The 25,558-nt window shown below is 51.0% G+C and overlaps 1 protein-coding gene across 2 annotated transcripts in view; it reads right to left on the reverse strand.

Annotated features, from left to right (window-relative positions):
- SCUBE1 (signal peptide, CUB domain and EGF like domain containing 1) overlaps positions 1-24,385 on the reverse strand; it is a 122,064-nt gene extending 97,679 nt beyond the window's left edge. For both annotated transcript variants that reach the window (XM_072973640.1, XM_072973639.1), the window contains exons 1-3: positions 24,190-24,385; positions 20,504-20,635; positions 2,842-2,970 (exon numbers count right to left, since the gene is read on the reverse strand). In XM_072973640.1, the coding sequence (XP_072829741.1) occupies positions 2,842-2,970; positions 20,504-20,635; positions 24,190-24,277 (349 nt within the window). In that variant the 5' untranslated portion in view covers positions 24,278-24,385. The remainder of the gene's footprint in view (positions 1-2,841; positions 2,971-20,503; positions 20,636-24,189) is intronic.
- Between the last annotated feature and the right edge of the window lie 1,173 nt (positions 24,386-25,558).

The following is a 25,558-nucleotide window of genomic DNA, read 5'->3' on the forward strand; positions in this document are numbered from 1 at the left end:
CCTGTCCAAGTCCAACAAAGGCAGGGGCAGGGGACTCTGGCCAAGTAGGAATAATGCTGGAAATAATTGATTTTTATGTGTCATCCCTTGGTTTATAAATGTTGACAAATAAGTCAATCATCATCAACACTGTGGAGGAGAGCCCAAACATGTTCACAGGCTGGATGAGGGCTGTGGGCTGCAACAATGTGATGACCACATCCTCACCTGTGCGGAATTTCCCATCGGGATGTTCAGCTCCTGTATCTCCTTTTATATTTCTTTGTCACAGTGACCCTGAGACAGGTAGTACTGACCCATTCTTAGTTAGGGGAACCAACACTTGGAGAGTTTGAGTACCTGGTCCCTCACCATAAAACTCATGAGTGGTGGTGACAGAATTTGGGCAACATCTTCAAATCCAGGGCCAGCTTCCTCTTACAGTGTTACTTGTTTCAGCCAATATCTACAAGCCGCCACGGTCCAGACGCTGTGCTAGGCATTCTGACAGCATTTTGGGGATGGGGGAGCTGAAGCCCTGAGAGGGGACGTGGTCAGTCTAGGCTGGAGCTGGTTGGACCCAAGGTCTGACTTCTCTAGAGCCAGAGGTTTGTCTTGAGAAGGAAAAAGCCCAAAGAAAAAGAAGTCTGTTGGGAAGGGTCTGCCCTCAGCTAAAAGCAGAGGAGCAACAGAGAGAGCCTTTTCTCAGTTGCCATATGTGTGAATTAGAGCCACACGAAGTGGCAATCTGTGTTTGGAGGTGGGGATAGGGTGGGGGGAGTCTTTCCCAGTTCTTCAATCAGTGTGAAAAGAATCAGTTTGAAAATAATGTTGAAACAAAGACCTGCCCAGACTCCATTAATCTGGAGGCACTGGGCACACCTGCCGCAGCCAAGCAAGGGTTACAGACAGCTGACTCTGCCCAGGTAAGAGCACTGCAACTGGAAAGGGGGCCCAGGGAGTGTGGACAGCAGGCCCTGGCCCCCACGACATCTCGGAGGCATCCACCCAGCCCATCTCAATACATCTCGTCTGAAAGTCGATGGCCGGATTGAGCCTGGTACATGCGTGTGCTCGGTGCCAGGCGCTCCACTAGACGCTAGGCATCCATGAGCCACTCCATTCTCACAAAAACCCTACAAGACAGAGACTACGAATTCCACGTTACAGGTGAGGAAACCGAGGCTCAGAGGTGAAGTAGCCAAAGGTCACACAGCTGATCACTGTCAGAAATGGGATTTGAGCCCAGAACCGGCAGCTCCCAAGGTGTGTCCTCTTGACCCCTGGTGATACTGTCTGTTGTCCCATAGGGACTGCCGGCCATGCCTGCACGGGCTAATCAACTTCTGAAACGTGCTCTACCGTCTGAAGAAAGGGGCAAACAGCCAGTAAAGCTAAATGCTTACTCTCTTGGGAGGATTAATTGACATAAAACTTGAACCGTACTGAACTGCGTGTCTGGCACAATGAACACTGCATGGCCTCTGCTGTCTGCAACCTCATCAAATGCTCTGCAGCCCCAGCCCCGGCTGTGCCCCCCACCCCCGCCCCCGCCCTGAGCACAGCTCTCTGTTGGCTCTGCCCTTGACCGGGAAACTGCCCCCTGCCTTTGGAGACCCTGCTCAGTGCAGTCTCCTCCTGAAGCCCCCTGAGGAATTAGCCCCACATCCAGACAACCCCCCTCTCCCCAGGCAGGGGCAGCTCTTCACAGACCCCTCTGGGCTTCAACAGCCTGCTGTCCAGACCTCCGTTTCAGCATGATTTTGGGTATAATCACATGTTTACAGATTGTTTCTCATAATAAGCTAATGTAAGATCCAATATGCATTAAACAAAAACAGGCAGAGGAATCAAAGACTAGTACACCAGTAATTCTGGAGAAGTTCTGGAGCACTGGGGATGTCAGGCTTCCTACGCCACGCACCAGAGCCCCCGCTGGCACAGCAGAAGGCTTCCCGAGCCCTTTCAGGAAGCACTGCACCGAAAGCCATAAAAATCCCAAATGATCCTTCTGACCCAGTAGTTCCACTTCTGGGCAGAATTGCTCAGGAAATAGTTGCAAAAACAAAACAAAAAAAACTTTTATGCCCAGAATCACCTCTGGATTCTGACGGTAAAAACAAACAAAATAAGCAAACTATTTAAATTTCCAACCACAAAACGGGGGCCAAGTCACCTACAGCAATACTAATGCCATTAGGAACACTGATGTTTGTTGACTATATATACCCACTAAGTGCCAGTCACTCCACTTCACCACGTCACTCCATCCTCCCACACAACCTGGTGAAGCAGGCAGCATTATCACCCCTGGCACAGCCATGATGACAGCAGCAGCTATGAGGACTGAGAGCCTGGTAACAGGCACCCTTCTCAGCCATCTGGATGTGACCTCAGTCACTGCTCACAACAGCGTGTGAGACAGCGGCTCTTCACACCCTCCCGTCACCAACAAGTGTCTGAGGCTCAGAAATGTTAAGAACGTGTCCACAGCCACACCACACTCCTGCTCTCCGGCCAAGCCCACGGTCTCACCCCCTAGGCCATCGTTCCCCAGGTCACTCAACAGCCAGGAGCAGGAGGGGGCGTGGGGGACGGGCGCCTCTGCTTTGAGACCATGTGCTTTCTACCATGAGATGTTCCCCTCAACACCTTGACCTCAGACAGCCCCCAGACTGTGAGGGAAAAAAAATTTCTTGTACTTTAAACCCTCAAGCTGTGCTGTTTTGTTATGGCAAGACTAGCAAACTAATACAAGGACCCAAAAGAGGGCAAGCCTTCCCACTGCCCCCAGGACCGCAAGCTGGAGCTGAGAAACGGGCAGCGTGTGCCTTGCAGGCAGAGCGCGGCTGCATCACTCACCCAGGCAGTTGTGTCCATCGTGTGCCAGCATGAAGCCATCAAAGCAGGTGCACCTGTAGTTCCCCGGGATATTGATGCACTCATGGACACAGCCCCCGTTGTAGTAGTCATTCTCACACTCGTCGATGTCTGCAAAATGAGGCGCATGAGAAATGTTAGAGGAAGAACCTAGGGGTCTCCTCTCCCCCCACCACTGAAATCACCAGGACATGATTGGTTAGGGGATGACTCAAGGAATTCACCTGCTGGGGGCTGGGGACCCAAAGGTTACAAAGATGAAGATCCTGGCTGTGCAACGAGGTTGGCCACCACCTTGCAGAGCAGGGCCATGTGCCAGGTGTGTTCAAGGTGTCTTCCAGACCCCCCCAACAGTGAAGCAGGGAAGATTCACACCAGCTCTGCCCCCCATTGAAGTCCTCTCAACCCTAACAGCATGCAGGATCCTGTCTAAACTGCCTGCCCCTCAAACTGGCCCTTTTTAGGCTATTTGAAAGCCTCCCAGAGATGGACAGCTCATTACTTGTGAAGCTGGGGGTAAGAAATAAATGAACTTTGCATATCACCAAAAAGCATAACCTTGAGAATGAGAGAAAAGTCCATATACTCCCCCTAGAATTTCCTTCCAGATCAGCCATCTGAAGCCTGAATTTCTACGGCTCCGGTTTGTTATAACAAAGGCTTCTGTCTCATAAACAATGACCAATGGCTTTTGGAAAGGTCACTCTTTTTGCTGTTTTAAGTCTTTTTCAACATTTCCCATCAGGGTCAAAGAGCTATCAGTTCTAGAGTTCCAGAGAGATTTGAGAGACCTCAAGAAACAAGAGGAGTGAGTCTAGTTAACATTCAACGAGCTGCTTCTACGCCCAAGTCCCCGGGGGCAACACTACATGTTATTATCCCCCAATTCCCACACTAACTCCAAGACATAGGTACTGTTATCATTCTTCCAATTTTACAAGGCCACCGAAGAAGCCGAGGCGCAGGGACCCCAAGACCTCGCCACAGGTCACATACCTAAAAGCAGTACAAATGGGATTTGAACCAGTGCAGCCTAGCACTGGAGTCCAGGGCGGGGCTGAACACTGGCTGCACTTCTAGGAGTTTCCAGGAGGGCGGTGCCAGTGCAGAGGCTCTGCCAGGCGAATGTTCCCTGGGCTCTTCCGTCTCAACCTACACCCACCCGGACCTTCAAAGGGTCTGCGGAGAAGCAGGAAAGGGTGAGCCGGAAGTGTCCCACAACAGAGCCTGAAGTGCTCCACGGAACCGGAAGTGTTCCTCAGTGGAACCAGAAGCACTGGCTAAGCAGTACCGGAAGTGCTTTGCAAGAGGCTACAGTGCGGGAAGAAGCAGTCTCGCCTCTACTTGGTCGAAGAGGGATTTTTGAGGCCAGGTTCCAGCTATGACAGCCAGGAAGGGGCCAGCCTGAAGAAGAGAAGGAACTGAAGGCAAGCCTGGTTGCTCCTGCAAATGCCTGAGGAGCTGGCACAGGGAGACATTCAGCTCCATGTGCTCTCCACGCTCGTCCAGAGAGAAGAGCTACACAGAGTAGGGGAAAGCCATGGGGGCCAGTTAATGTTCACGGGTGGGAATGTCCATGTGGGAAATAGATCCTGTCTCAGGAGGTAGTGAGCTCTTTAACTCTGGAGGTGACCAAGTAGTCTGGACACCCGTGTGCCAGGGACGCAGGCCAGCAGAGGGAATAACTTCAGTGAAAACTGCTGCACGGGAAGTGCTAGCATACAGAGTCTGGGCTGGGCAGCCTCCTCCTGGTAACCACCCACCCAGCCACGATGAGGGAAGAACAAAGTAGCCTGGATCTCCAAAGGTGCAAGAGACAGGAGGCTTTGCCTGCACTAGCTGTCAGTGTCAGCTGGGAAGCAGGCTCAATTCCGTAAGCCATTTGAATTTTTAATCATTATACTTAATGTACTTAGAAATTTTAAATAACATTAATGGAGGATATAAGACTTTATGTTTGAAAGTGTACGTGGATTTATAAAGACTGGGGTATTGATTACTTCCCAATCTGCAGCTCTGACCTTTTTGCCAGAGCCCCAGACACACCAATCCAACCACCTCTCCCTCTGGATCTTCCACATTCCCTCCAAAGGCAAAATGGCCAAACTTTAACTCATCAACCTGCACTTCCCTGGGGTTCCCCATCCCAGTGAATACTGCTATCCTGCCACCTCTCCACTGAAATTGAATCAGCTACCAACACTTGGTTTTTCTACACTCTTAATATGGGTGCAAGTCATGCCAGTGGTCACCCATTTCCACTACCTGTAAGCACGAGCATCATCTCTCATCTGATCTGAACCAGCAGCTCCCAAATTGTTGCCTCCCTCCCTTCCTTCATTCAAGCAGGTGACTCAGGAGAAGGTGCCCTGGTCCCAGCTCTGGCAGGGGAGAGGGGGTATCAGTCTAACCCAAGCAGTACATGGCATTAGCAACTGCTGTTGGTCCCAGGGTGAGCATATGACTTACGCTGGATGAGTCAGACTGAGGGGAAGGACTTCTATTCTATGCTTGGGTAGAAGAATTCTCTCACACACTCTACCTCAGAAGAAGTATGCAGGGATCTACTCCTGACACATACACCAGTCCACTTAATTTTCACTGCAACCCGCTGCAGTATGTATTTTTTAAGCAATTTTTTTTATTGAAGTGTGGTTATTTACAATGTTTGTTTCAGGTGTACAGCAAAGCAATTCAGTTATACAGATACAGATATATATATATACTTTCAGATTCTTTTCCATTATATGTTATTATAAGAAATTGAATATAGTTCCCTATGCTATATAGTAGGTCCTTGTTGGTCTATTTTATATATAGTAATGTGTACCTGTTAATCCCCAACTCCTAATTTATCCCTCCCCTGCCCTTTCCCCTTTGGTAACCGTAGTTTATTTTCTACGTCTGTGCGTCTATTTTTGGTTTGTAAATAAGATTTGTATTTTTTTTAGATTTCACATAAAAATGATATCATATGATATTTGTCTTTCTCTGACTTACTTCACTTAATATGATAATCTCTAGGTCCATCCATGTTGCTGCAAATGGTATTATTTCATTCTTTTTTATGGCTGAGTAATATTCCATTGTATACATATAACTCTTTTTTTTTTCTATCCATTCAGCTGTCAAGGGACATTTAGGTTATTTCCATGTCTTGACTATTGTAAATAGTGCTGCCATGAACATTGGGGTACGTGTGTCTTTTCAAATTATAGTTTTCTCCAGATATATGCCCAAGAGTGGGATTGCTGAATTATATGGTAAGTCTATTTTTAGTTTTTTAAGGAACCTCTGTACTGTTTTCCATAATGGCTGCACCACTTTTACATTCCCACCAACAGTGTAGGAGGGTTCCTTTTTCTCCACACCCCTTCTAGCATTTATTATTTGTAGACTTTTTAATGATGACTATTCTGACTGGTGTGAGGTGATACCTCATTGTAGTTTTGATTTGCATTTTTCTAATAATTAGTGATATTGAGCATCTTTTCATGTGCCTCTTGGCCATCTGTATGTCTGTTTTGGAGAAATGTCTATTTAGGTGTTCTGCCCATTTTCTGATTGGGTTGTTTATTTTTTTGCTATTAAGATGTATGTGCTGTTTGTATATTTTGGAAATTAGTCCCTTGTCGGTGGTATCATTTGCAAATATTTTCTCCCATTCTGTAGGTTGTCTTTTCATTTTGTTTCTGGTTTCCTATGCTGTGCAAATGCAGTAGGTGTTTTAACTCCATTTTATGGTTGAGAAAGCTAAAGTACAGAAAGGTAATTGCTCAAGGTCACATAGTAAGTGGTAGGCCAAGGATCAAAACAAAGGTCTTTCAGTCTACAAAGCCCACGTCCTTTCTAATAAGTTAGAATGCCATGACATGCCAGGCATTGGCAAAGTACTTTATATACATTATTTCATTCCTGGCACATTTACACTGTGTACCGAATCACTATGTTCTCTAATCAGCCAAACACCCATTCACACATTCATCTTTCCACATGCTCCACATCCACCGGTCCCCCCCCACACACAAACACTCTCAAACATGTGTGTGTGTGTGTGTGTGTGTGCATGTACCTATCCAACTACCCAAACAGCCGGCCAGCCAGTTATGCATCCATTCATCTGAACATCCATCCGCTCACCCATTAACCACCCATCTAGTCACTCCAATAAGCTGTTCATTCAGACACCCATCCACCAGCCTTCCATTTGTCTATACATGCTGAAATCTATCCATCTAAATATCCAATAAGCTGACCATCCTCCCATTCACCCAATCACATATTCCCCCATCCATACATCAGGCAAATATTCACCCATATAAATGTGTATCCATCCACCTAAATATTCAGCCAGACACCCATCCTTCCATTCATCTCAACATCTACTCATCTAAATATTCACCCATCCAAATGCCTAACCACCTGTCCATTTATTCATTGATCCAAATACCCACCCATCTATCCAAACACACACACACACACATATCCAAACACCTACTTGTTCATCCATCTATCCAGCCAAACATTCACTCACTTATTCATCCATCCAAACATCTATTCATCCACCCATCAGTTCCTTCAAACATCTTCCATGTAAATAGCTTACAAAATACAAACAATAAGATTTTCAAAAAGAATGGATGTTAGGATGAAGAAAAAGAAAGAAGGGCTGAAGAATAAGAGAAAGCTGGTGACTTTATGCAGAAATACATCTGGTAATTCCAGCACAATTACAAAAGGAAGGCCATAAACGTGACTTAGCTTCCTAGAAACCAAGGCAAGGAAGGAAACACAATCAGTTACAGAGTTACTGCATCCGTGAAATTCAGTTGAGCCAGCTGTTTTGAGGGTGGTAAGAACAGAGAAAAATGACTTTTCTCTGATTAGGATAATCATACACCCAAGTTTGCCTGGAGTAGTTCCAGTTTATGCCTGCTGTCTGGGTATAATTATTAACAGCAACCTTTTCACTATCAAAATGATAAACTATTTGATCACCATATACGTAAAGCATTATAAAGAGATTGCTGAACAGTCAATAAAACAGCTCCAGCCTTTTCCTTTCTGTGACTCCCCATAGTGTAGGCCACAATGGGTACAAATGGGCTGAAGGGTGCAGGGATGTTCACTGCTCACATCTCTCCCCTTAATCCATTCCCAATGAGTCCCCCCAGATCTGAGCATCCCTAAGAATGATCAGTTCCTCTCCAATCCCCAGGCCTGAAGTGCTCCCACACACTTCTGTGGCCAACCTGATTTACCTGCCCAGCATCCTGAATGGAGACATTTGCTCAGAAACCAAACCTCCCCTGACTTTCTGTGTCTGTGTTTGGAATTTTTATTTTTTAAAATCATGTGAGCCGCCTCCTTTAACACAAAAGAGATAAACACATAAACAAATCAACTAATTTTTTTTTTGCCAAAGCAAGTAGATTATTATTGTAAAAAACATATCCAAGAGCCACTAGCCCAAGAGGTCCCACAGGCCTCCAAGATGCCTATTAGTCTTGGACTACTTTTTAAGGACTGTAAACCAGAGAGTGAGGAACAGGCAGATGGAGTGGGGAGAGGGTGAAAGAATGGGGGTGGGTAGAGCCAAGCTATTCACTTTTTTTTTTATTTGAAGTATAGTTGATTTCTAATATTGTGTCAGTTTCAGCTGTACAGTAGAGTGATTCAGTTATACATACACATTTTCAGATTATTTTCCATTATAGGTTATTACAAGATAGTGAATATAGATCGTTCCCTGTGTTAAACAGTGAGTCCTTGTTGTTTACCTGTTTTATATATGGTAGTATGTATCTGTTAATCCTATACTCCCAATTTATTCCTTCCCCACTCCTTTTCCCCTTTGGTAACCATAAGTTTGTTTTCTATATCTGTGAGTCTGTTTCTGTTTTGCATATAGATTCATTTGTATTATTTTTTAGATTCCACATATAAGTGATATATAATATTTGTCTTTCTCTGTTTGACTTACTTCACTTAGTATGATATTCTCTGGGTCTATCCATGTTGCCACAAATGGCATTATTTCATTCTTTTTTATGGCTGAGTAGTATTCCATTGTGGAGATACACACACACACACACACACACACACACACACACACACTGTATCTTCCTAAACCAATCGTGTTGATGGGCATTTGTGTTGTTTCCATGTCTTGGCTATTGTAAATAGTGCTGCCATGAACATTGGGGTGCATATATCTTTTCAAATTATAGAGTTTTCATCTTTTCCAGATTTATGCCCAGGAGTAGGATTGCTGGATCATGTGGTAACTCTATTTTTAGTTTTTAAAGGAACCTCCATACTGTTTTCCATAGTGGCTGCACCAATTTACATTCTCACCAACACTGTAGGAGTGTTCCCTTTTCTCCACATCCTCTCCGGCATTTATTATTTGTAGTTTTTGATGACAGCCATTCTGACCAGTGTGAGGTGATACCTCATTGTAGTTTTGATTTGCATTTCTCTAATAATTAGCAATATTGATCATCTATTCATGTGCCTGTTGGCCATCCCTTTGTCTTCTTTAGAGAAATGTCTACTTAGATCTTCTGCCCATTTTGTGTTTTTGCTTTTTTTTGATATTGAGTTGTATGAGCTATTTGTGTATTTTGGAAATCAAGCCTTTGTTGGTCGCATGGTTTGCAAATATCTTCTCCTTTCCCAGAGGCTGTCCTTTTGTTTTGTTGATGGTTTCTTCTGTTGTGCAAAAGCGTTTAAGTTTGATTAGGTCCCATTTGTTTATTTTTGCTTTGATTTCTTTTGCCTTGGGAGACTAATCTAGATATTTAGTCTTAAAGGACTGTTGTGAGTTGAACTGTGTCCCCTCGAAAGATGTGTTGATGTCCTAACCCTCAGTATTTGTGAATGTGACTTGATTTGGAAATAGGATCTTTGCAGATGTAATCAAGTTTTAGAAGAGGTTATAGTGGAGTAGGGTGGGCCCTAATCCAATGACTGGTGTTCATACAAGAGGAAGGAAATTTGGATATAGACACACAGAGGGAAGACAGCCATGAGACCACAGAGCAAAGACTGGAGTGATAAAGCTGAGTGTGAAGCAGGTGCGACTGCTGTTTCCATTTCACTAATGCAGAGGCCAAGGACGGCGTGGCTGAGGGCCTTGTCTTCAGGGACCCCAGCCAGGCACTGTGTTCAAATGCAGGCTCTAGTCCTGTTAGAGCCACATCCTTGGGGTGCATGAGATGAATACTTTTAAAAAGTGCTTCATGCTCCAAAAGCTATTAAGGAGAAAGGTGGGGAGGAGATGTCACATGCATCATTGTTTTTATCTCCAGGGTCTGCACCTACTCTCGAGTGAGCAGGACGAAAGACTGGACCCAGATGCTGCGGATGTGAAGTCCAACAGCTCGCCCTAGACATCCCTGCTCCTTCTCCAGCTTCGATTTTTTTTTTTTTTAATGAGAACTCAATTCCCAACAGAAAACAGCTCCTAACATCCAATAGAGCAGAGAAAAACAGCATGGTGAGCTGCTCATTATGGGATTTTTAAAAGGTCACACAGTTCCACTTTTCCTGTATTAAAACGGCAGTGCACACACAACCCCACAGCTGTCGTTATGTGCCAGCAACACTGGTTTGGACTCGAGTGGGATGAGTTTGTTTGTTTGTTTGTTTTTTCCATTTAATTCAAAATTGGTTCTTGCTGCGCCATAAAATATATATTTATTCTGCATTGCCTAGATTCTAAGAGATTCTACTGCAATGAGTCAGAACGTCTTCTCATTTTATTTTAATACTATTTTAGGGTATTTTCCTAAAAATCAGGACTTACTAGAAAGGTTCTCAAAATGAGGATTTTTAAAGCCCCTCACTCTCCACTCTCAGAGATCATCACTGACAACATCTCCCATTTCCCCTTGAAATTGGCATTTTTCTCGGCATTCCTCGCAGACAGTGGAGACCAAACGCTCTAACAAAGAACCCTTCCCTGGCTGGGCGCTAACACGTCTTCTCCTTTGTCTGGGGGCTTTAGGAAAAACCGTCCACTCCTTAGATCAGGCAACCATTCTGGGAGAGATGTATGGCTTAGGAAGTTGAGTCCTTATTGGTGAATAAATCTTAATCCGGTTTGTTGGCTAATTACATTCTCGGGAAGGTAGTTTCGCAGGGCCGCCTAGCAGGAAGGATTAAGCCCCCTGTCTCCGGTGGCACAGGGTTAAGCTCCGGGTGTGTAATGACTGAGTAATGAGACCCGCTCTCGGCGGACCCCTGGCATCCATCGATCAGGTTTCCCTTCTGCCGAGACAATGCCAGAAGTGGGCCCAGCAGTTAATTATGGGAAAGGTCAAAGGTCATGAAAAACCAACACAAATCTATATACTTTTTCATTCCTAACTGCACACAATGACCATGGCTCAGCCAGAGGGTGGGAAGGTCCTCCCCCGACCCAACCCATGATCCAAGGTAACCATGGGGTTTGAGCCACTTGCTGACCTCTCCCAGTGGCCTGCATGGCTTCAGGCCGCCACACTTTTGCTCACGCTGTCCCCTCTGCCTGGAGCTCCTTCCCCTTCACAGATGCCTCCGCACTTCAGCAGGCTGGGTCCCAGCATCACCACCTCCCTGACGCTTTTGCGGGTCCCCTGGCAGGCGGGACTCCTCCCCACCCTCTGGGCCTCACAGCTCCCTGAACAGACGCTGTCATTACTCTCGCTTGCTATGTACGTGTCCTCTGAGGCTGTGAGTTCCATGGGGCAAGCACGGTGTCCTGTTCAGCAGTGGGCTCAGAAGGAGCAGTGTGCTCCTCGGAAGTCTGCTCGGCACTGAACAAACGAGTAGCCAACTCGACAGGAGTCTCCGTGGACGTGTGAGGCCGTACGCAGGCCCTTCACTGTGACCACCCTGAGAAATGGGAACTGACATCTTTATTAGACAGCAAAGAAAACCAAGGCTCAGAGATGTTACCTTCCCTGCCCAAGGTCGCACAGCTAATATGGTGGAGCCAGGAAGTGAGCCAGGCCACTTGACTTGAGAGCTCCTGCTTTCTCAGTCACAAAGAGCCATATTTTTAACGATTCTATTTATATGAAGTCTCCATAAAAGGAAAAACTCTTGAGACAGAAAGTAGATTAGTGGTTTCTTGGGCCGGTGGGGGGGGGTGCTGCGGAGTGATGGCTAAGGGGTACAGGCTTTCTTTTTAGAGTAAAGAAAAGGTTCTAAAATTGATTGTGGTGATGCATACACAGCTCTGTAAATATACTAAAAGGCACTGAATTGTAAACTGTAAGTAGGTGAATTTTATAGTATGTGAATTATATCTCAATAAAGCTGTTTAAAAATTTTTTTCAGTGACTGCTGAATCCACTGTGCTGGTGAGTCTCTGGGGCTCTCCGGGTGCAGGGAAACCACAAGGATGCTCACTCTGAACTGGCCCCAAATGCTACCTGCCCAGTGCAGACTCACTGTAGGCTTTGTGGCTCCCAAGTACCAGGTGCGACTTGCCTACCAAACCCAAAGGACCAATTACTCCCTTTGTTCCTCAGGAACACCCTGGACCCTTCACTGGGGGTTGTTCCCAGGCTCCGACATCAGGCCTGCTGGGTACCAAAGCAACCTGGTTTGCTGGGTCAGAATGAGAGCTGACCCATCAGAGTGTTCAAGACGGAAATGAGGAGGGGCCCCAGGGGGCTGCCAGCCCAGAGTTGAGGCTCTTACTGCTCCCCAACCAATGACAGGCATGGCCATTCTCCCATTCCCTCAGCGAAAGGCAGGGGAGAAGCCCTGGGCCCCCAGACTGCAGGCTCCAGGGGGCTGCTCTATAGCCCAGCCCTGTGAGCACAACAGGAGGGCAGTCGGAGATGTAGTTGCCTGAGAGCCTGAGCTGCTTGGAGCGGGTGAGCTGGGGTTCTAGAGCTCTGACGCACCCCTGGATTTGATAAAGGGGTGACCGAGCCCAGAGAGGGGAACTGCGGAGCTAATCTTAGCAGCAGGTTGGGGCTGACTGCACCTTGAAGGAAGACTCCCAGCTCAGGCGTCCTCCCCTGCCCTCACAGGCTGCCCTGGGAGCGCCAGCAGCAGCAGGGCCGGGGTTGCCCTGGTGCAGTCTGATTTCATTCCCTTTCTCTCCGGGTCCCAGGGGAGTCTCTCTCTAGTGATGACAACAGTAACAGCAGGGGCAGTCCCCACCAGGCACCTTGTCAGAGCAGGCGGCTCAGCCCGCAGTACAGGCCAGGTTGGGAGGGCCAAACTTCCCTCATCGTGGAAACAGAGACCGGGGCCCAGAGAGCTTAAGGACTTGGACAAGATCACCCAGCTAGTAAGTGGCACAGCCAAAACTGGAATCCAGGCAGGCTCCTTCCAGACTACCATCCTAACCCCGACAGTCCTCTGGAGAATTCATCACATCTCAGGGAATGAGGGGGCCAGGGCCCGCAGTCCTCACTGAGGACCAAGCCACCTCCCTGACTTCTTCCTTCTATGTCAGCACCTTCCCTGTCCTGGCCCCTTGCCCTCAGCCCAGACCCCGGCCACAAAGAGCTGCCAGCCCAGGTCTGCCTGTGGGGCTGTCAGTGGGAAGGGACAGGTCCTGAAGAATGAGCTGCCCACTGCTGAGGTCCAGGGTGCCTGGGCTCTCCTGGCCCAGCCCTGAACTTTACAGTCAGCACATGAAGGCCCAAGAGGTCCACAGACCTGCCCAAGGTCACACAGGCTGGCACCCAGGTCTCCGTGGACCCACACCCAGCTCTGTTCCCCTCGACTCAAGAGGCAGAAGGCCCGGACCGAAGGCAGGGGATCTCTGGGAGAGAGGAGTGCAACTTGGAGCCTGCAGAGGGAGTGGGGGGTGTCCAGTCCAGCAGCCGTTATTAACCAGCCAGAAGTCCAAGCTGGCCAGCTGGGGTTTTAAACACTCTCCTCCCAGGCCAGCTGGGGTTTTAAACGCTCTCCTCCCAGGGGCTGCAGCCCTGGCCCATCTGGAAGACCCCCTCCAAGTATCCTCCGAGACCCCCTGACCTTGCCGGCACACACAAGCCCTCTGGCCCTTTGTCTCAAGGCCTTTGGGGAAGGCCGCCGTCCACTTCAGTAGCATTCAAAGGCCAACAGGCCCATGGTTTATTTTCTTAGAAATAATGGTTTTTTTCTGGTTAGCATTCCTCCGATGGAAAAACAAATACAGCCACTGTAATAAGAAGCGGCCAAGAGGCGGCCAGAGGGCCTGGAAGAAGGGGCAGAGGGAGGCCTGCTGCCCGGGGAGCTTGGAGATATGGAGGTGGGGGTGGGGGCAGAGGCCCTCCAACCCTGGGAGAAATGGGGATTTAGAGAAAAAAGAAAGCTCAACATGCAGGCACCGTGTCTTCAACACACTCTCATGTATGGCGAGGCGGCCTTCCCTCCCCCAGACTCCACTCAGATGCACACTCTGTGAGGCAGGTACCCCTGCTCCCATTGGATGGCTAAGGAGCCAGGTGCCTCCGGAAGGTTAAGTCACTTGCTGGACTTACCAAGTCGGCAAAGACAAAAACGGGCCTCTGCATCCTTGCTGCAGATGGTTCCATGGACCCTCAGAGCTGGAAGAGACCTGCACTGCTTTCCTAACTTGGCCGGGATGATGACTTCTCCAGGGAGCCCTCCCAGACTTCTCCCTCTCTGGGCAGAGACGCACGCTCTCTCTTCCTCATGCCCGCTGAGTCTGGTCTGTATATCTATGGCTGTACTTTCCACATCCTGTTATGATTGTGTCTCTCCCAGGCTGTCTCTCCCCTCACCAGTGAGGTCAGGAAAGCATGCCTTGGCCCGGGCACCAAGCTTGGCACAGAGTAGGTGCTCAGCGAACATTCTTAATGCTAAACTGAATCTAGTCCAGTGGACACATTTTACACACGGGCAAACTGAGGTTCAGGGAGTGAACTTGCCTCCAATGCTTAGATGCCAACCGTGTGAGCTCTTAATTTTTCTTTCCAGAAACGGACATGGGCTCCAAGAAGCCTAAACTCTGCAGCAGATCTGAGACCAGTTGTAAGCAACGCTGCCTAATTGCTAGCTGACAGCAACTTGGAATTTTAAGTCACATCCAATTTCTTCCTGCCTCTGGTCTGCTGGACGCAAGCGCCTTCATCCTCAGCAGGGCACACGTTAGCATGCATAATTGCACGTTTTAAGACCTGAAGAAGTTCCCCTCCTCCCCACTCCCAGCCCACCTCCTACTGCCTTTCTTGGCCTCCCCAAAAGCAGAATTTTATCTGGAGTTTCAATAAAGTGTGCAATAATGATGATGAAAATGATTTAAAAAGGTCATAGACATTATTCCCTCCGAAGGCCAACTGGTTTTAAGATTTTTTTCCTGATGTTGAACTAAATGGATCACTGGGTGTGTCAGTAGGAGTTTTGTTAAAATGCTTAATAGCATGCCCTGTAATCTACCTGACTTCAGTGACTGACAAGTAGACCCCGGGGATATGAAATTCAGGAAGTGACTATTTACATTCATTACGTACATGCTAATTTTGTGATCTTTGATGCCCATAAGGTTGTCATTTTTTTCCTTTCCACAAGAAAGGGAAAATAGTAATATATTTGATATACTGTGGCCAAAACAAAATGTTATTTCCCCCAAGAGTTTTAATTATAACATTTTGGAAAAGGCCCGAGTTGGAACTTGCAAGTGGAATAAACCACTTGAATAAATGGTCGAAAAAATTAAGTACACATAGAAGGGGTGATGTGCACTGCTGGTTCAGACTAAACAGTGATTATCAAGAGGGTCTTAGTTATTTAAACAAGCCATTTGAGGGTGGTTTGCTCCTCGTTTGGGGCCTGGTCTTGATTATAAACAAGAGCTTTTAATTAAGATTAGTAAGGCCCAATTCAAGCTATAATTTGGTCCTTTTCCTTAGCAAATGTCTATGAAAACAAAGCAATTAAGGTTAAATGAGTTGAAGCATTTACAGGGCTAAAATGCCCCCTCCTCACCCCCCACCTGCCCCCTCGGCAGAAAGAGCACAAACAGGCCCGACTAAGCCAGAGCAGGAGGCCAGCGCAGGGCTGGCTGGGCGATGTGCCGCGAGCCCCCTGCATTCCCAGGGCCTGGCTCAGGATGAGCTGATGGCAGGAGGGGAAATGTGAGAGGGTCTCTGTAGCCCCCTCTAACGCACAGCTAGGGAACTCCTCCCACTGCATTCAGACAGGTTGCTGGGGACCTGGCCAGCTGCTGGGACCCCGTGGCTGACGGGGGTTGGTGTCTAGCCCCGCTGCCTCTCATCCGAGTGGCCTGGCTAGAGACTGACCTCCTGGTCGCTTCAGGTGCTGGGTTTGCTAAAGGGTTTTCCTCAACCAGCAGAAGTTTCCAGGCAACACAGTTAAAGGTGTAAGGGGCTCCGTCAGCTCCACATGGTGGGGGGGGGTCATAGGAAACTTCTTCCTGTGGAGAACTGGGGACACTCTAGAAGCCATGTCTCTGGGCATGCTTTGCTGAGAATCTGTCCTCTGTGTTTACCATGGTAAGCAGCAAAGACTATCAGATCTCTGCAACAAGGTAACTCATTTCCCCCAAAACTCCAACCCCAAACTCTGCAAAATCCCACACGAGCTCAGGACCTCCAGATAAAAGCGGCCCAGGGAGGGAAAACAGGTTTAATCCCAAGTAAATATGGCTGTCTGGAGGGTGCAGTGGTTGATTCTTGATGTCTGCTGTGGGAGAAGGTGGCAGCATACTATTTGCCATCCCTGGAGTAGGTTTAGTAGAACAAAGGAAAGCCTTTTGTCACTTGTATTTTTTATTGCACGTGCTTGGTAAATGGTCATCTGTGAACAGCACACATGTCTGTATGTCTGTGGGGACATGGGTATATGCATGTGGTTTATCTGAATAGTCAATGAACCAGAATACCCCGTTTCCCAGCTGTTTTAGTTTCTGGGAGTTATGGGAAAAAGACAACGCTTCACCCCTTTTCACATATTGGACGACGCTGCGATCATCACCATAACATCATGATGGTCACCACTGACCTCCTCATCCTCATCGTCAGTATCACTGTCATCATCAGCAGCGTCACTGTCAACGTCGCCGTCACCGTCAGTACCATCATCACCACCATCATCCTCACAGTAACAGCAGCCAATGCGGATATAGTGTGTCCTACGTGCCAGGCTATGTTCAAATGATGTATATGCATCAATTCATTTAATTCTCACACTATCTCAATGAGGTAGGACTATTGTCATTTCTATTTTACAGATGAACAGATGGAGGTCAAGTAACTTGTCCAGGCTACACAGGCAGGATTTGAACCCAAGCAGCCTTGTTCCAAAGTCCAGGCTTTAACCACTATGCTCAACCGAATATGACCATTCATTCCCTCGTCTCAGAACAGAGGGCCACAGACAGCAACAACTGCTTGCAGAAAGGCACTGTGAAGCAATGGACCCGCCAAACTCAGGCCCCAGTCCCAACTCAGGCAAGGCCCCAGTCCCAACTCAGGCAAGGCCCCTGCCTTCTCAGGCCTCCCTTTCCCGCCCTGTGAACCAAGAAGTGAACACCTGGATGTTCTCCAAGCTCCCCAGGTCACCAGTGCACAGGGCCTGCCAGCCCCTCCAGATTTCAAAACCTCCAGAAGTCTCTGCATGGTCCTTCTGAGGAACCCAGGGGGAATCTGATGAACACTCCAGCAGGCTCCGTGGTTCTGAGTGATGACCGTAGGTGGGTCCCCAGGGATGAGAAAGCCTCAGCACAAGGGGGAGAGCATCCACTCAGGTGCCCTGAACCCACAGCAGCACTCGGAATGTTTATGGAGCAAGCGCCCAAACAGCATCCTCCTCTTGGTTCCTGACAGCCATTCTCCCTGCCGTTAACGTGGCAGCGCAGCTCGCTTACCATCCGTGTGAGCCTCACTTGTTCGTTAAGAATTTCTACCAATGTGCAGTCTCAGTTCATGCAGCCCAATTGGACTATAAGCTCCCTTAGGGGAGGGGCCAGGCTGCACCCTATCACCTCTGAGGTCTGTAGTGCTAAGCAGTGTTCAAAGGTCTCCACGGTGTCATCTGAGCCTAAAACCACTGTGAGAGGTAGTGAGAAGAGGTGCTGATGACAACGACAGTGCGGGTAATGGCGGGTATGTTATGCATGCACCGTATAGAGTGTGAGCCAGACCCCGAGGCTGGCAGGCCCCCTGTACACTATATTGCATTTCATCGATCAGGGCTGCCTGTAGTGGCGGGTATTTGGCGTCCATCTAATGAAAGGAGACACTGAAGCTCAGGAGGACAAATGACCACCCAAACTTTCACACTGAGGTGGGCTGCAACCCAGGGCTCCCATCCCTGCATTTCTCTCTCATTAGACAGGGTGGAAATGACACCCTGGCAAGAACAGGCCCTCCTGGGGACCCGGCGCGCCACACTTCCCATGCAGCCCTCACACTCCTCTACAGGTGTCTCAGAAGCCGCTCATCCTGTGTGAACTCCAGTCTGGGCAAAAGAGAGCCAAACTCAGAACAAACATGTCCTGCACACCCATGCTAGTGCCAGGCTCTGCCCCAGGAGCTGCGGACACACGGACAAACGTGAAACGCTCTCTGTAACTGAGGAACTCGCTGTGAGGTCCCTTCGGGCAGAGGCCGAGTTTGACAGCTTCAGTGTGGCGGCCCCACGGCTGAGCACATGGCAGACCCTCCAATAAATGAGATCACAGTTCAGTGGGGGATCAAGACACATAATCCAGAATCAGAGCGCTCTGATGGAAAGCAGCCTAGGGGCTTCTGGGAGCAAGGTAGGTATTTAACGCAGCTGTGTGTGTGTGCGCGTGCGTGCGTGTGTGTATACACATATACACACACGCACGCACATGTGTATAATTGTGTGGAAGTGGTGGTATTGGAGAAGGCTTCCCGGAAGAGGCAAATCTAAAGCATGATTAGGAATTAGGACACAAAGGGAGGGAAAGGAGCTCCAGGCAGGGGGCAAACCTGAGCTGGGTCTCAGAAGCATGGAATGACCTGGTGAGTGTATGTGTAAGCATGGTGTTTGTATGAGGCCGAGCCGGGCTGGAGAGACAGGGGGGCCCCTGGCAGTTCCTGAAGCACATTCACAAGCCTCATCCTCTTTTATTGTCGTACTGAGGCCATCAGGTCTCCGAAGCCAGTGAGTGTGACTCCCAACCTGGGCTCAAGCAGAGTGGAAAGCTAAAGCCAGACTCTGAAGGACTTCAGGGCAACAAGGAGGTCACAAAGCCTGGGTCTCCTGGGCAGGGGACAGTGGGAAGGCACCTATGGAGCTGGGCAAGGGGAGGAACAGGCTGCGTCAGTGGCTCAAATCAGCAGGGATGGGGGTCACCCTGGGCCTTCCCCTGCCAGAGCACTGGGCCTGGAGGGCAGAGCAGAAGGTCAGAAAACGGTTGCACAGAGCCTCACATGTGTCAGCTGGAACCCCCAAGCTAATGTCCAGGACCTGCCAGCGGCTGGCCTGGCCTGTGCCACCAGGCTTCTTGCTCACGGCCGGGTCTGCCTCCAGCCTGGCCTCCTTCCAGAGGTCTGTGAGTAGGCGCCAGCTCCCCTCTCAGGCTTCTTCCCCCAGCAAGGCCAGGGAGGCACGATCCAGGGTAATGTCATCTGTCCAGCACTTGGCCTTAAGGAGACGCCCAGCAATGTCAGCATCTCACGGGGGCAGAGCTGTATGTCACACACAACCGAGCTCCCATGAAGCCTTATACAGCCTTACACCTTGTTCTCCTGTGTCATTTTTCTAACACAAATCTCACACTGTGAAAAAGTAAGCTGGCAGGGCTCAAGGAGAAGATAGAGAGCCGTGGGTGGGAATTAGGAGACTTGTGGTTGAGTCCGGCCACGCCACTGTGAAACATGGGGACCTTGCAGAAGATGTGTCTCCACACTGAGCCTCAGTTATCCTCATCTGTGAAGTAGGGACAGATGGGGAAGATCTGGGTCTTGATTCTCATCAGTCATGGAGAGAGCTGTTTCTAGCCCTCTGATGCTGGGCCCTGCCCCATGGAGGCAGAATGACTACACAGACTCTCCTGGACAAATGCTCCCGAAGTTTCCATCCAGCTTGGAAAGTCCTGGCTCCAAAGACAGCTGAGGCTGCTCTTGTCTCTCTGACTCTCAGCCTGCCAGGGAGGTGGTTTCTAGGGCCACACAGCAGCACCCTAGGTGCAGGGAAGGAAGGCTGGACAGAGAGACGGACAGCACAGACCCACCAGTCTTGGCCCAAGTTCTCATCCTTGAGACAGGAGCCCTGAGCCAGCCCACAGAAGTAGCTGTTACTGAGCCGCTCCCTCAGGGAAGCTACACAGGGTACATAGAGTTATTTCGGATTTGAAATTATGGACCGTGGGGGTCACCCCAAGCATTTACCCCATACACATCCAGTCAGGGACAGATGGACAAATAAATCATTAATGCTTCATCTCAATTTCTTTTTAAAAACCCCAAAAGTTTCAAATCCAGGGAGAGTTAGACACCCCAGGCCTCCCAATACCACCCTCCAGAGAAGTAGCCAGGTTCCCGGGAAGCCCGCAGCCTCCCTCCCAAGGCTGAGAGAGGCCTGTGCTGTGGTTCTGCATGGGGGCGAGCCCTGGAGACGCAGCGTCTGCCACAGCTAAGGCCAAGGCCGTGGGTGGCAGCCTTGGGGTCTGGCAGGAGGGCTGGGCTGGGCTCACCTTCACACTGCCTGCCTTCCCCCTTGTAGCCTGGCTTGCAGAGGCATTTGTAGGACTTGGGCGTGTTCTGGCAGATGGCATCTATGTGGCAGTCATCTGTGCCCTCCGAGCACTCGTCCACGTCAACTGCCCCTGTTGGGGGAGAAATGGCGAGTGAGGTGTGGCCTGGGAAGCAGGCAGCCCTAGCGCCCTCCCACTGATCACTGGGGGAATTAACAGTCACAGCCGTCACAGGATGCCTAGGTGTGACGAGCAGTGACTCGTGGCGTCTCTGGGGCAACTACTCTGCCAGGCACAGCGTTACCAAAATGCTGGTCTCATTTCTTTTCACAATAATTCCATTAAGTAGAGCTATCATTCCCACTAAAAAGATGAGAAAACGGAGGCTTAGGAAGACAGCGAGTAGCCTCTCTCATGTGGTCATGCTCTCCCCACAAGCATTGCTCCAACCCTCCCTACTCTCCTTATTCTAGAATGTAGAGCCAGAAGGCTCCGTGGAGTATTTTTAAATCCACCCCTTTTGGGTTACAGCTGGGGAAACAGAGGCTGGCATGGAACAGGGAGCAGAGGCCAAGCCAGCAGGCCCATGCAGGAGATCGGAGCTTGGGCCCCAGCCAGCCCCTAGACTATGGAAGGAAAGGATTCTTCCTCCAGCTTCCACGTCACCAGACTGGAGAGGCCCAGCAATGGACTCAGTGGGGCTAACTTAGTTCATGGGTGGTTCTGATCTCCCTGTCCCCTCTCCTCCCCACCTCGGAAATCTAGGTTTGAACCTGGTTCTCATATTCTGACGTCCAAACTCAAGTGAAGTTTAGGTTGTGAGGGCTCCTGGCAACTCCCCGCCTCCTGCCCTCACAAAGGGCATATACACCTGCATTTGGAACATCTGTCAGGCAAATAATGTAAAACAGATTCTATGTATCTGTATATACACCCCAAGACATACACACACACACACACACACACACACAGAGCTCAGACATGGGGAGGACCCTCAGAGCACAGAAGAACCTTAGCTGTAATCTAGGTTAATTCCTCAGGCTGCAAATGAGGAAACTGAGGCCCAGAGAAGTCTGTTGAAAGTCAGTAACTCACTGGGGGCAGAGACTGGACTCCTCTGACCCAGGATAAGTAGGTCCAGAGCTTTTCTACACGCCATGTTACTTTCCAGGCAGCTTTGCATAAAGTACCAATGGATGGCAGACAGACATAAGGACCCAGAAGGGCAGCATAGGGAACCCTGAGTGCAGTAACCCAGAGGCCAGCCTGGGGAAGTCCTGGAATGTCTCCTCTCTTCCTGCCTCCAGCTTCATCGTAGCCTGTCTGGCCATCAAGAATGTCCACCCTGAATTACTCTTCTGGCTGGCTTCCAGGTTCTAAATCTGCATGGGGGTGCTTCTCTAAGAGAACCGCTCCCCACCATCCCGAGGACTCTTCCTCTGTTGCCCTAGTCCCCAAGGCTGCAGCCTGACCCTAAAGGATGAATGGCAGCAAAAAGAAACACAACAGAATCACCTCCATGCATGCACACACACAGAGACACACACACACACACACACACACACAGCACACACACACAGAGCAGGTGGTTGTATCTGCTCAGGTCAGCAGCCCATCCTCTACAGCTGCCCAAACGAAGATGGAACAGTGGCCAGGAGGCAGTGAGTGTAGGAAACTAGAGCCAGCCATTAGATGGCCAGGGGCCAGCAGAACATCTCCTTCTGGAGAAGTGACCACAGAGGGACTCAGGAGAGGAGTGGCATAGCCTCAAGGGCCATAGGCCAGAGACCAGAGAGGGCCAGTCTGCACTTTCCAGGGGAGAGGACTGGGGCCACTTCTAAGGCAGGACCAGCAGGGGCAATGGGCTGCGGCACAGATACAGCTCTCCCAATACCCAAGGGTCAGTGCACAGGAAGGAGGGAGGGAAACTGACTGGGGCTCTGGAGCACCCCCTACCCCCAATCTCATACCTAGGTAGGGATGGAAATGTATGGATGGTAGCCAAGGGGCAGTGGAGGCACCTCCCAACACACCTTTTATACCTATCTTCAGGTGGGGGCTGGGAAGAGGGCAGGCAAGTTCAAGGAGAGAGGGAGAGGAATCATGGGGCACGGGCTCCTGCAGGTTCCCTGGCCACACTTATGGCCTGGCTGGGGACTCTTTCCCCGGGGCAGCCAGCCCAGCCCTCCCAATAGGTGGTTGCTTTGACATTAGTTTGTTTCACAGCACACGGCTTCCATGCGGTGGGGACAGGGAGTGCAGACAGACACAGAGGAGAGACCGAGAAGGGGAGACAGGCACATAAGGAACAGTCAAACGGGGGTGAAGGACCTCAAAGCCCAGAAGAGACACCCACAGACACGTGGGGGTGTGGCAGTAGGGACAGCTTCCCTGGTGGCCACCTGAAAAACAGCTCAGCTCCAACTGTGGAATGTTTAAATGGCCCGGCATCCTCACTCAGGGTGTGACTCCCAGAAATAGACTTCCTGCTGACAAACACAGACCTCAGGGAGCCCTGCACAGCAGCCAGGGAGAACATAGCAGGGTCTCTCCCCACCAAGGACAGAAAGGGAGGAAGCTCTTCCCAGGGACGTGGGAGGAGAGCATGTGTCTTCAGCTTTGTGGAAGAGCCCCTTCCAGACAACCAAGAGAGCAGGAGGGGAAGCCGGGGTGGAGTGCCAGGAGTCTCTGTGAGATCCATGGGGCACCCCCACCTCGCCTCTGCTGCCTGCCCCAACCATGCCTGATGCTCGACGCCTGTTCCCTCCTCCAGTCTCTGGCCTCTCTCTCCTGCCCCTTCACGATGTCCCATGTTTGGTCTCCCCTTCCTCTGGTTCCTATCCATTTCCTTTCGCCTGTGTCTGTCGGTCAGTCCTCCCCCTCCTATCTGTCAATCTGCCCACGGCTTTCCAGCCATCTCCATCCTTCTCTCTTTCCCTCCGTCTGTCTCCCTCCCTTCTCCTCCTCAGTCCTCCCATCTCTTTCTCTGGTGTCCCCCTGCCTGTACCTCCCCTCTTCTCCTTTCCCCTTCCTTAGTCCTGCCCTCACATCTCCCTCTTTTGATCTTTTCCCTTCCTGCAGCTCATCTGCCTCCTTTTTACTCCCTTGGGTTCCCTCCTTCCCCTCTTCAGTCTTTCTGGTCTGTACTCTTCCAGTCTGTCTTTCTCTGGGTTTTTCCCTGTGTCCTTTTGTGTGCCTCCTTTTCTGTCCATCTGTCTCTCCATCTACCACCTCCCTCTTCTCTTTCTATCCCTGTCCTTTTCCCCCTTGCTCACCTCTTCTGGGTCTCCCCTTTGAGCCTCCTTCCGCCCGTGCTCCCTTTTTCCCTGGGGGAGCGCCCGTTGGCTCGAGGGTCCCCACCCTCTCGCCGGGTCGGCAGGGGGTGGGGGATGCCCTCGGGCACGCCGTCGCGCCTTCTTTCTTCCTCGCGCCCTCACGCTCCCCTTCACCCGGGGCCTCAGCCCACCCCTCCCCTGCTACGGCACCGCGGGGCTCGGGGAGCCCCGGGCCGCCAGGGCTGCGGGGTGGGGGCGCCCTGCGCGGGCCCCAGAAGTTACTTTGCAAAGAGGTGGGGCGGCGCGCAGGGCCGCGCGGGCTGAGGCCCTCCAGACGACGCGGGGCTGTGGCCCCTCCCCGGACCCTGCCGCTGCCGCCCGCCGCCCGCCGCCCACCGGGTCGGGGCTTACCTGGGAGCCCGCTGCCCCCCGCCAGCCGCCCGCGCGCGCCCAGGGCGAGCAGCACACACAAGTGCCAGCGCACGGCCGCCGTGCCCATGCTCGCTGCGGGCCGGGCCGGGCCGGGCCGGGCCGGGGGTGCGGGCGTGCGGGGCGCGAGGACCCCACCGACCGGCCGCTGGGCGAGCGCTCCTAGCTGCTGGCTCCGCGGCCACCGCTCGGGCTCCCCAGCCACCAAGCCGGCGCGGCTGACGAGCTGACAGCCGCGCGCCCATTGGCCCGCTGCCTCCGGGGGCGGCGCTCCGCCCGCGACCGGCCAATGGGCGCCGGCGGCCGGCCTGCGGGGGGGAGGGGCGGGCGCGGGCGTCCGGGGGCGCCCCCTCCCCTCGGGGCTGGCGGCAGGTGGGGGGTAGGGGCCGGCTCGCGCGGCCGCGGGGTGCACCGTCTAGGCCAGGCTGGAGCTGGCTCCGGAGGCTGCTCCCTCCCGCTGTCCCTGGCTCCCCACCTCCTCCCACCAGCGCCGGTCGTCAAGGGTGGCCACACCTCTGGGGGCAGCACCCCACCAGCACACATACTCCGCTCCAACACACACACTCAAGGGAGAGAAAGGGGGCCGGCCAACCGGCCCTTGGAGGTAGAGAAAGGCCCAGCAGCATCCATTTGTAGTGAAAGAAACGCAAACGCTCAAAGCAGAATTGTACATTCACCCATCTGGTAACTCTTCACTGAGCACCTACTGTGTGCCAAGCACTGGCAATGCTGGGGCGAAGAAGCCAGGCAGGAAAAAAATCATTTAAAATTCTACGTTAGAAACAAAAGAGCTTTTTACCACTCCTCAAAGGACAATGGCCCATAAGTGTGCTTGTCATAGGACAGGCATAGGACCCCCATCATCTGGAAGGGGCGCTTTTTGCGGTCAGTCCAGCCAGTGCAGCCCACCTTCTGGCTGACCTCTTATCCAGGAAAGTTTGATGCCCCCCAGGATGCGAGGCCTGTGGCCTCCCCAGGGCCAGTTCCCGGAGTTGTTGTGGGCTTGGGGGCAGGGGCAGCAAGCATCGGACCATTCAGCCCAAGAATTGCTCTGGCCTGACCTGTAGTCTACACCTGACTTCTTTGGGGCCTGGACCTGAGACCCGGGCCGGGAGGCGCGCCTGGAAACAAATAGCCCTTCTCAGCCCCAGGCAGGACGCTCGCTTTAAGGGAAGAAAGTTCAGCAAACCCCAAGGCCCATCTCCTTGACAACCACCAATAAGAGCTCCTTTTTTCTTCTCCTGCTCTCCAGGCCTGCCTCAAAGACAAGACTTTCCTCTTTTTGTCTACTCTGCTTGTACCGGTCCACACCCAACTTTCCTCTTCACCCCAGCTCCCTTCCCTGCCCCCC

The sequence above is a fragment of the Vicugna pacos genome, chromosome 12 (assembly GCF_048564905.1).
Source record: "Vicugna pacos chromosome 12, VicPac4, whole genome shotgun sequence".
NCBI lineage: Eukaryota > Metazoa > Chordata > Mammalia > Artiodactyla > Camelidae > Vicugna > Vicugna pacos.